Raw genomic sequence first — 12,298 nt, forward strand, 5'->3', positions numbered from 1 at the left:
TTCAGATACAATAGACCCACTGGTAACAGATCATGCATCATATTAAAGGTCACTATTTTGAGGTTGTTTTCTGTGACCGAGTGCACTTAAGTGCACTCAACATACTCAACACAGGAAACATAGAAATAAAACCGGCCCAAAGATAGAACCCTGATGCACTCCATGGGCCAAGATTGTGCTGTTTCTGATATATATTTAACAACTGAACCACTAAGGGCCATTATGTGAGGTCACACTTTAGTTTCCCATCTCTCATCACAATGTATCACAATATTATTTTCACATCATTATCTAAGAATTCATAGCACTTAACGAATAATTTGTTTCAAGGTCAAGAACGGAATAATAAGGATGGGGTTCAAAGAGCTCATATAATACAGTATTCATATTAGACATGTTATAAATAGGGAGTATGTGGCAGCAATGCCATATCATCCCTCCTGGCCTCCATCCTAGCTTCAAATTTACTAAAATGTTTTATCTTTGGGGTCAATTTGACCCCAGCAATTTAAGCCTCGGGGAAATATTAAAGTTTTGGTAGGAATTCTGTGTTCCCTCCCCCCATGTGGTGTGAATTTTTCTGTTATGTTGGGCTAGGTGTGTTACAGGTGTGGTTATGTTAGGTTAGGTGTGTTACAGGTGTGGTTATGTTAGGTTAGGTGTGTTACAGGTGTGGTTATGTTAGGTTAGGTGTGTTACAGGCATGGTTATGTTAGGTAAGGTGTGTTACAGGCATGGTTATGTTAGGTTAGGTGTGTTACAGGTGTGGCTATGTGAGGTTAGGTGTGTTACAGGTGTAGTTATGTTAGGTGTGTTACAGGTGTAGTTATGTTAGGTAAGGTGTGTTACAGGTGTGGTTATGTTAGGTTAGGTGTGTTACAGGTGTAGTTATGTTAGGTAAGGTGTGTTACAGGTGCGGTTATGTTAGGTTAGGTGTGTTACATGTGTGGTTATGTTAGGTGTGTTACAGGTGTAGTTATGTTAAGTTAGGTGTGTTACAGGTGTGGTTATGTTAGGTTAGGTGTGTTACAGGTGTGGTTATGTTAGGTTAGGTGTGTTACAGGTGTGGTTATGTTAGGTTAGGTGTGTTACAGGTGTGGCTATGTGAGGTTAGGTGTGTTACAGGTGTGGTTATGTTAGGTAAGGTGTGTTACAGGTGTGGTTATGTTAGGTTAGGTGTGTTACAGGTGTGGCTATGTGAGGTTAGGTGTGTTACAGGTGTAGTTATGTTAGGTGTGTTACAGGTGTAGTTATGTTAGGTAAGGTGTGTTACAGGTGTGGTTATGTTAGGTTAGGTGTGTTACAGGTGTAGTTATGTTAGGTAAGGTGTGTTACAGGTGCGGTTATGTTAGGTTAGGTGTGTTACATGTGTGGTTATGTTAGGTGTGTTACAGGTGTAGTTATGTTAAGTTAGGTGTGTTACAGGTGTGGTTATGTTAGGTTAGGTGTGTTACAGGTGTGGTTATGTTAGGTTAGGTGTGTTACAGGTGTGGTTATGTTAGGTTAGGTGTGTTACAGGTGTGGTTAGAATGCTGCAATTTTGCTGTCTATTTTTGGTTTAATATGATAATTTAAGAAGAAGTCCATTGGCTTCTTAAAAGGTACTTGTGGCCACATTATTAACAGAAGAGTGATGGACTCCTACCTCCTATGTCTGGTCGCAGCTTGTTGTCGTAGCCATCTAGTAGACTGTTCAGAATATGTGTGACGTCACTCTCATAGACCTTCGAGGTCAACACCCAGGTTTTGTTTGTCACGTCGTCATCATCATTTTCTGTCTGGATGGAACTGGTGATGGGGAAGACACAAAACAGAGCGAGTCAGCAACAGAACCAGAGGCAACCTGACTCTAAGACCCAAAATAAGCCCTGTCATGATAAGTGATCCTCCACAGAAAGTTATTTTAAGGCCACTGTTGGAGCAGATCAGATTTCGAGAGAATAATGAGCACAGTGAGAGAGTGTGACTTAAGAGGTTTGCTCACCATGATGCAAACTATTAAACTGGACAGCGCAAACAAACAATGTGATCTCATTTACCTCTGAGAGTGAGAACTATCAATCTACAGGAAGACGACAGTCAAGCTTTGCTAATAAACATAAACAAACTCATCAAGTTCTGAACCATGTGTGCTCATTTTATCACAGGAGAGATAATCATAACTTAGACAGCAGTGATACCAACCTTTTCACACACTTTCACAATACAAAATATGAGCATAATGATTATGATATCATGACATCATAACAGCAAAAGACATTTGAGCATGAAAACTGTTTATACACTGTATTGCCAAAAGTTTTCAGTCACCCATCCAAGTCATTGAATTCAGGTGTTCCAGTCACTTCCATGGCCACAGGTGTATAAAGCCGAGCCCCTAGGCCTGCAGACTGCTTCTACAGACATTAGTGAAAGAATGGGTCGCTCTCAGGAGCTCAGTGAATTCCAGCGTGGTGCCGTGATCGGACGCCAACTGTGCAGCAAGTCCAGTCGTGAAATTTCCTCACTACTAAATATTCCACAGTCCACTGTCAGTGGGATTATAACAAAGTGGAAGCGATTGGGAACGACAGCAACTCAGCCACGAAGTGGTCGGCCGCGTAAAATGACAGAGCGGTCAGCGGATGCTGAGGGGCATAGTGCGCAGAGGTCACCGACTTTCTGCAGAGTCGATCACTACAGACCTCCAAACTTCATGTGGCCTTCAGATCAGCTCAAGAACAGCGTAGAGAGCTTCATGGAATGGGTTTCCATGGCAGAGCAGCTGCATCCAAGCCTTACATCACCAAGCGCAGTGCAAAGCGTGGAATGCAGTGGAGTAAAGCGCCGCCACTGGACTCTAGAGCAGTGGAGACGTGTTCTCTGGAGTGACCAATCACGCTTCTCCATCTGGAAATCCGATGGATGAGTCTGGGTTTGGCGGTTGCCAGGAGACGGTACTTGTCTGACTGCATTGTGCCGAGTGTAAAGTTTGGTGGAGGGGGGATCATGGTGTGGGGTTGTTTTTCAGGAGTTGGGCTCGGCCCATTAGTTCCAGTGAAAGGAACTCTTAAAGCTTCAGCACCAAGAGATTCTGGACAATTTCATGCTCCCACCTTTGTGGGAACAGTTTGGGGACGGCCCCTTCCTGTTCCAACATGACTGCACACCAGTGCACAAAGCAGGTCCATAAAGACACGGATGAGCCAGTTTGGTGTGGAAGAACTTGAGTCTTGACCTCAACCCCATAGAACACCTTTGGGATGAATTAGAGCGGAGACTGTGAGCCAGGCCTTCTCATCCAACATCAGTGTCTGACCTCACAAATGTGCTTCTGGAAGAACGGTCAGAAATTCCCATCATCACACTCCTAACCCTTGTGGAAAGCCTTCCTAGAAGAGCTGAAGCTGTTGTAGCTGCAGAGGGTGGGGCAACATCATATTAAACCCTATGGATTAAGAATGGGATTCACTCAAGTTCATGTGCGTGTGAAGCCAGACGACCGGATACTTTTGGAAATATAGTGTAGAACCAAGAGCACTCAAAGAATCTAGTAATGATGATGCTGATATGAATTTTATGAATATATTCGCTGTTGTCGAAACAAAACGTCGTATTTCCATTTTTGTCGATTTTCAGTTATTGACATTTTGAAAGGGTATGTTGTCGATTACATTGTACACAAATTTTATGATAAATGAACTAAAAGAAATTACCACAATTACTCTGAAAAATTCTGGTTCCATTGACTTACATTAAACGTAGAGTAGCTTTTTTCCACCTCTAGTAAAGTTAAAATTTTGGAGATATGAAGTTTTCTTCAGCGATATATGGAAGTATTTATGATTTTTTTTGGAGATTCAATATAATTTGCATTACAAAGTACAATAAGTCACATTAGTGAAATGATCTCACTGCATTGGTCGATAATTGTGCTTTGTGTCAAGCTACTTTCATATAACTAGAGTGAAATAATTTTACTAAAATCACCTAAAACAAGTAAAAAAAATCTAGACAAAACATTAAATAATCTCCACATAAAAGACTTTATCTATATTGATTAGATTTAACATAACTTCACTTGCCAAGATATAATTTTTTGCATTGCAGTAAGAGCATTTCTGAATTAAGTGCTAATAAAAATAAAGTTAACTGGCTAAAAAGACGAAATGCTAAACACCAGACACTACGATGAGCTAAGCTGCCACCAGCATACTTCAGCTAGTGGCTTCCTATGTAATCATTAGCTATGAGAACCAAACGGAACACATGAAAAAACAGGACAAGATAAAATTACACTTTCCTGTGATTTCATTGGCTGCACTTTAAACCATATGCCATAAAGTTATAAAGGAGTCTTTCCACTAAAATAAAGATTTTTCCACTAAAATATGCTAAATTTCCTTCGGGATCAATAAAGTATCTATCTATCTATCTATCTATCTATCTATCTATCTATCTATCTATCTATCTATCTATCTGTCTATCTATCTATCTATCTATCTGTCTATCTATCTAAAGGCAATTTGTAAAAAAAATCCAAAATTGACTAAAATTGTCAACAGAATGTGATGAAATAACAGGTTTTATTTTATGTCAAAGACGTCTAACATGTATCATGTTGTAGAGATGTTGACTAAAGTTAGCATGCTAACCAGCTAGCCCTGTCTCGGAACACACTTTGTACCTCCAGAGGCGATAGAGAGTCACTGTAGTGTCGAGTCTGCCTCGAGTCCAACATCAGAGAATGAGGAAGCAGCGCTGCCCTGAGAGCAGATGTCCTCAGTCATGTTGAAGGTCCCGTGAGACTGTTTAAGGAACCACTAAAGGAACGGTAAATGTAGTGATGGCTGAAGCTCTTAGCAAGAGGCCATCATCACCACCACCACAAGAAACCACGTTCAGCAGCAAAGAAGATAAGTGACATAAATGGAAGCAGAATAAGAGTTTGCAGTGACGCTGCTCTCCACCGCTGGAGCTCTTGGCGAGTAAAGGGATCAAGTTTGATGCTGAACTCGCAACATTTCTTCTAGACTGGTAAGTAAACGGGGTGTAAACAGGAGTGTTGAGTATGGATTCAAGGTAAAGACATTTGAACTGACGCGCTGCAATCCATCAATGTAGCAGTACACCAATCTCTTCAGGCTTTGTCTGGACATGAACACTGGCCATAAGCGGAGAGAGAGAGAGAGAGAGAGAGAGAGAGAGAGAGAGAGAGAGAGAGAGAGAGAGAGAGAGATAGAGAGAGAGAGAGAGAGAGAGAGAGAGAGAGAGCTGACAAAGTGAGCCCTGATATCCAAAGCCCTTTCATCACACACTGATCAAATAAGCCCTCCTTCTCCCTCTCTCTGTCTCTGCTTTTCACTCTCTCACTTTCTCTTCTTATCTCTCTCTACCTCTTCTTCTTTTCTCTCTTTCATTGTCTATCTCACCCCTCTGTCACTCACTTTCCTCTCTTTCTCACGCCCTCTGTCTCTCTTATAGTCTCTCTTCTCTTTCTGTCTCTCTTCTTTTCTTCCTTTCTTTGTCTTTTCTCCTCCCTGCTTTCTCTCTCATTCTTTTTCTCTCTCTCCCTCCTCACCACTCTCTTGCTCTGCCTCTCATCCTCCTCTCTCGCTCTCTTTTGTCCCTTTTTCGCTTTGCATCCCCTCCATTTTCTCCTTCTTCTCTCTCTATCACTCTCTCCCTCCTCTCCATTCTCTTTCTCTCTGTCTTCTCCATTATCTCTCTTTGTCTCTCACTCTCTTCTCTCTCTCTGTCTGTCTGTTAATGGTGTGTAAGTCAGGTTCAGTGCTGAATGGAGGGATGTCTGTTTCTGGGCTGAAATGTCTCTCAGTTGCCCTTTAATGAATATTTTCGGAGTGTTGCCGTGGCGCTGAGGGCCGAGGCCGTTCGTTTAAATTATGTGGTGTGTGTCGGGAGTGTTTTTATTATTTTTCTTTTGGAGGGGAGTGTGGGGGTGAGGTCGCTGGTGTAGAGTAATAATGCTGCATTAGTGAAAATGTGGACAGCTCTCTCTCTCTCTCTCTCTCTGTCTCTCTAACAGCCTGATGGTGGAAGGCGTGATTAGTCTCACCAGCCGCGCTCTTTATGTTCTCACTGTGTTATCACTGCATGTGAAAACAAATTATTTAACAACACACTTCTATTGTATACCTGTGTCCTCCTGCAGTGCAGCCCACTCTTCACCAGATGTGCCCTCGGGGCAAGTCTGGGATGGCACCATTAGGCGTATGCAACCCACAAAGAGCCTCTTATTTCCCTGATAGACCATTTGGGGACACTGCATTATTTGATGTGGAAGCATTAATAGTAGCACTAAAGACTGCCTGGAATCTTAAATATACCAATAATTCAACCAAACAACCTCACCTGAGATTCCACTCAATCAGGCTGAAAAGGGACCAGCTCCACTCGTCATGTGTCACTTTTAATGAGATAACTAAACAAAAGAGAGGGTAAAACTGGACCGGGCTCAATAGTAGGACCGATTTGCCAGCATTTGTGATTAAAAAATGATCAGCTCAGAAATTAAAGCTGTCACCAAGGTTTGCTTAGCAACCTTGACAAACAGCTGGGTATCCTCAGCTTGGTGAGCAGTTTAAAATAGGCATTTGCCAAATGATGCTATTGTTCACTGAACTGAGGAGGAATGGTTAAACCTGCTGGACTCTTAGGCCCAGTCCCACTTCTATTTTTACCCCTACCTCTTGTCTTCGAGTGTTGCCCCTTGGAACTGAGCTACAGGGCAGTGGTTGAGATCTTTCCTCTGAAATGAGACCCTCTAATAAAAGAGCATCACTTCATTATCAGCTACTAGCGCCGCTCTGTGGGCGACCCTGCCCGTCTGCAGGGACAGCAGAGGAGGGGAAAGTTCAGTTCCTCACTGCTGGGCTTTAGTTACATTTAGGGATCATACGCCTTCAAAGAGGGGGGCAGTTATTTATTATTCCACCCCCCCATTTCTTCAGTGATATGAAGCTGAAGTGTTCAAATTTTCCCATTCCACCTTAAATGGTTCCATCCAAACTAAAGTAATATAATGGTCACCTCAGTTTCTTAATGGAGACAATTCTCACATTTGTGGGTTTCATTGGTCACTTGAACCCTGCAAAGATTAGCTCAGTAACTTTAAACATGGTGCTGTCATCTCTGCCATGGTGACGGCATCTCTGCCACTAGTCAGTTTGTGAAATTTCTGTCCTGCTAGTTCCGCCCCTGCCAAAAGCAAATGGTATTATTGTGAAATGCACGTGTCTAGGATACAGGTGTCAAGCTCCAGTCCTCGTGGGCCTAAACACTACAGATTATAGCACATTGCCTCATTAAACACACCTGATTCACCTAATCATTGTAAAAGCTATCTCCATAGTCTCCACAGCACTTTGGCCCAGAAGGTCCCCAGTTTGACATTCATGGTCTAAGAGCAACAACAGCTCAGCCACAAAACGCTAGACCACACAAACTCCAGAGTGGGGCCGCCGAGTGCTGTAGCTCACAGTGTCTATCCTCTGTTGTATCATTATTAAAGAGTCCAAAACCACCTCTGGAACAACATCAGCAAAATATCTTCATGTTAGGAGCTTCACAAAAAGGGGTTTAAGCAGCAGCACAAAAGCCTAAGATCACAATACACAATACCAACTGTTGGCTGGAATGGTGTAAAGTGCCGTCACTGGACTCTGGAGCAGTGGAGCCATGTTCTGTGGAGTGACCAGCTTCTCTATCTGTCAGTCTGATGGACGAGTCTGGGTTTGGCAAATGCCAAGAGAACGTTACCTGCCTGACTGCACTGGGCCAGCTGTAAAGTTTGGTGGAGGAGGGATGATGATATGGGGCTGTTTTTCAGGGGTTGGTCTAGAACCTTTAGTTCTATTGAAGGGAATCTTAAAGCTTCAGCACCAAGACATTGTGGACAACTGTACACTTCCAACTTTGTGGGAACAGTTTGGGGAAGAACCGTTTCTGTTCCAGCATGACTGACCAAACAGCTCCATAAAGGCCTGACTGGGTGACTTTGGTATGGAAGAACTTGACTGACCCTCACAGAGTCCTGACCTCAATCCCATCACACACCTTTGGGATGAACTAGAACGGAGATTGTGACCCAGACCCTCTCGTCCAGCATCAGTGTCTGACCTCACGAATCATCTTCTGGATGAATGGGCAGAAATTCCCACAGACACTCTCCAAAATCTGTAGAAAGCTTCCCAGAAGAGTGGAAGCTGTTAGAGCTGCAAAAGAGGACCAGCTCCATATCAATGCCCATGGATTTAGAATGGGATTCATAAAAGCTCCTGTAGGGATGGTGTGTAGGTGCCCTGATCCTTTTGTCCATATAGTGTATAGAAGACTGTATGATGCATCATTTAAATATATTTACTACATTTCTAAGCTCGCTTTCAAACTGGTGTGTTTACTAGGGCATCATTAACGAGAGAAACATATCTGCAAGCTGCAGCAGGAAGAGAAGCAAGACTGAAAGGAAAAGGAGACAGCAGTTCTCAGATGAATGCTCGGGCACAGAGTGGACCTTGGCAAAGCAATCAAGCAACAAAAGGCATCGTGAAGCAGTAACCATGGAACCGGCAGGAGACAGAGAGCCTATCCTTGAGAGAGCAGAGTGACCCTACGCACAGACATTGCTCTGGAGGCTTGAGGAACAGTTCTAACACAGCCGTAGCGAGAAACAAGCCCCCCCGGCACTCTGAAAGCTTTTCCACACTCCGCAGTCTGGGGCAAAAACATCGGCTCCTGAGCCACAGTCTTCTAGACGAGACTCTTAAGTGCCTGAATGTTCGGAGATGACCATTAAATCTTCATAGCTGGACTCCAGGTTCTTTTTTTTACTCAGAGATGAAGTAGCAGCCCCCTTAAAGTGTTCCTGGCCCCGGCAAATGAACCACAGCAAAGGGGGAACAGAAATAGTATAGTATCTGTACTCTGGCAAAAATAATGCTCAGTGAAGTTTACACAGTAAGAGGCTGCTTTACCACAAGTAATCATGTTGGTAGGTGAGCTGTAGCTCATCACCGTTACTGCAGATACACACCAAAAACACTGACCAGAATGACCACAAACACATCAGCAGATATGAGGGCGCTTTAGATTCGTCTCCAGAAAACACTGCGAGGAGAAGATCAGCTGATCGGTGGATCCATATGACATGCACATCTCCAGAGTTCAGAACATTCGTGTGAGATTTTATAAAGATGAATTAAGGCAGTTACCAAAACTGCCAAAGCTCTCAAATAATAAACTCATACACAGATACAGAAGCTTCTTATTCACCAGCTTTCGTTCCACTTTAAATGGTGCTACAGTTACACTGAGGCACCTTGAACGCATAAATTTTAAGAATGGGCAGATACGAAGCAACATCAGCTCACCTCAATAAATATATTAATTTACCTCAATAAATATATTAATTTACCTCAATAAATATTTTTATTTACCTCAATAAATGCTCCATAAATCAACAAATACTTCCAGCTTTCACTTGGAAATGTTGACTGAGCAGCTCATGTGCACCACAGCGAAGCTAATCAGCCACTGAAGCTGCTGATTGTGTCTCACTAGCTGATCTAATGCTGCATCCCAATCTACACACTACTGTCCTTCACCTGCTACACTAAAGAGTGCACTTTTTAAAGGGATATGCACTATTTAGTGAGCTAGCACATGATTTGGGATATGAAAATAATAACACAGCGGGAGATCTAAGCCCTTTAGATTTTAGCTTTGGTTGGTCATCACTACAACCACAAATCAAATAAAATCAAGTCAGTACCGGGACAAGTCAACAGAATCCAGATGCTAGCAGATGAAAGGACCAGGGATGTTTAACCAGCAAAAAGGACAAAACAGAATCGTAATCGAGGAACAGTCCTAAAGTCGAAAACACAGACGAAAGAGTCCGGCAAAAGTACAAAAAGGGAGCAAACACAAAGTCGTCAACAGGTAAACAAAGCAATGGACAGAAACACAAAACAAAGGCAGTCAGAAGATAAAACAACACCTCACACCTAACCTACATTAAGCCCGGGCTTATATACTGAACCTACTGGTCATATGACAACCTACTCAGGTGAACCCAGTTAGAATTCTGGGGATTGCGAGCGCTGATAGGAGGGCAGACATGAGTCAGAAGTCATGTGAGTTCCTATAGCATCCTGGGTAATGTAGTTCGTGTCGGAGTCCAACTCCGACACATGATCTCCCAGTGGATTCTGGGAGACGAGGTCTGTTTTGGTTCGGGAGTTGGCTGGAAGCGTGACACGCACACTTAAAGCCAAGGTTATTGTGCTTTAAAAAAAATTAAAAGTGTTTAAAATCTTGTTTTATTGCCTTGGCTGGAATGTTTATGGCTTTGTTTTCTCATTACAAACAGACACAGCACAGCTGAATGAACTTGAAGTTGCCAACCAAAATAGTGGCAGTGCAACCGGGATACTATCAAGAGCAGCACTTATTTAACAGCTACTAGTCTCTGGTGAGAGCGAGGATAAAACCTGGCAACCTGGCTAAGACTGAGCACAACCTTCCATGATAAAAAACATGAACTATCCAAATAATTCAAGCAAATATATGAAAACAGCTACACCTACAACTAAAACTGTGATGAAAAGCAATTTTATTTTGCTGCGCAGATACGCGACTCATAAATGCTATACAAGAGATTCATAACAAACTGGATGTGAACCAGAGAGCTACAATCGCCGATCCTATCAAAGTACCCCAGTGTCCAAGCAACTGGGCTGAAGTCTGACTCTTAACCCCTTACATGGCCAGAACCTGCCGGCCCCAAATGTGTTATTACACACTGCTGTAACTAAGAACAGCTCAGCCAGTTTGTATTGTAGTCCCTGTAATTACTGTAGTGTAATACTAGTGGGTGGGGTGGGGGGGGGGGGGGGGGTGTGCTGGAGCCTATCCCAGCAGTCATCGGGCGGAAGGCAGTATACACCCTGGACAGGTCGCCAGTACATCGCACATCATATCACATCATAATAATATATAATTTATCACAGTACCAATTATACTGCAATGTAATTTGACATCATTTATCACAGTATGTGTACAATATGTAGTATGTGATTCAAGCTTACACCCCACCGGTGCTAACTGCATGCCTGAATCATCACAGTGTGTGAGGAGATGTTCAGTCTCTCGAAAAGACTTGATTATGTGGTTTATGACTCAGTGTAACTCACCGTAATCTACAAACACGGACTAAAGTACGAGTGTCAATAGAGCTGCTACTGTTTTTACCTACACAACGTGCTTTTGTCCATTTTATATACAGCACAGCATGGTGTTAATTTGATAGTACGTTACTTTAACATGTGTCAGACTAAATCAGTCCAAGGCCAAAGAAAACAGACTCCTCATTTACTAATCTTGAGACACAGGACGGGAAGGCAGCAGACTGAGTGAAGGTTTTAGGCATCTGAGCAAATTTTTAAACAGTTTCCCTCAGCAGGGAGTTTATCACAATATACATCAGAATAAAGTCGTATTCATAATTAAAATAAACAGAAAAACAATTAAAAGTAATGAGAATTTCTCGGGTCACAGAGACTCGTTAATATCATCAATTACATCATGAGCTCAATTTACTGAGCACTGATTGGTCAAACCAGGAGCTGCTTTATAACTACATATAATACTGGACTTCCTCGAGGAGCGGCTTGGAGATGTATATGTATATATATATATATATATATATATATATATAACCCTGTTAAAATAAGCAATATTGCTGAGCCATTCTATAGAGCATGTGCATTTACCCCTCCCACCTCTCTTTCTCTACTCCCCAATCCCCCCTTCTTCATTTTTATTTACCTCAATTTGTGGTTGTAGTGATGACCAACCAAAGCTAAAATCTAAAGGGCTTAGATCTCCCGCTGTGTTAATATTTTCATGTCCCAAATCGTGTTCTAGCTCACTAAATAGTGCATATCGCTTTAAAAAGTGCACTCTTTAGTGTAGCAGGTGAAGGACAGTAGTGTGTAGATTGGGATGCAGCATTAGATCAGCTAGTGAGACACAATCAGCAGCTTCAGTGGCTGATTAGCTTTGCTGTGGTGCACATGAGCTGCTCAGTCAACATTTCCAAGTGAAAGCTGGAAGTATTTGTTGATTATGGAGCATTTATTGAGGTAAATAAAAATATGTATTGAGGTAAATTAATATATTTATTGAGGTAAATAAAAATATCCCCCCTTCTTCATCTTTTTGGGCTCTCCAAGTGTGGGAGTGCTGTTTCAGAGCTGATGCCGAGTTGAACATTTTGTGAGCAGTAATTGAAGACACT

At 42.4% G+C, this 12,298-nt stretch overlaps 1 protein-coding gene across 3 annotated transcripts in view; it reads right to left on the minus strand.

Moving 5' to 3' along the window:
- gabrg2 (gamma-aminobutyric acid type A receptor subunit gamma2) overlaps positions 1-12,298 on the minus strand; it is a 103,786-nt gene that overhangs the window by 71,704 nt on the left and 19,784 nt on the right. For all 3 annotated transcript variants that reach the window (XM_037545850.1, XM_017722247.2, XM_017722246.2), the window contains exon 2: positions 1,646-1,788. In XM_037545850.1, coding sequence (XP_037401747.1) covers positions 1,646-1,788 — 143 coding nt within the window. The remainder of the gene's footprint in view (positions 1-1,645; positions 1,789-12,298) is intronic.

The sequence above is a fragment of the Pygocentrus nattereri genome, chromosome 16 (genome assembly GCF_015220715.1).
Source record: "Pygocentrus nattereri isolate fPygNat1 chromosome 16, fPygNat1.pri, whole genome shotgun sequence".
In the NCBI taxonomy this organism is placed as follows: Eukaryota; Metazoa; Chordata; class Actinopteri; order Characiformes; family Serrasalmidae; genus Pygocentrus; species Pygocentrus nattereri.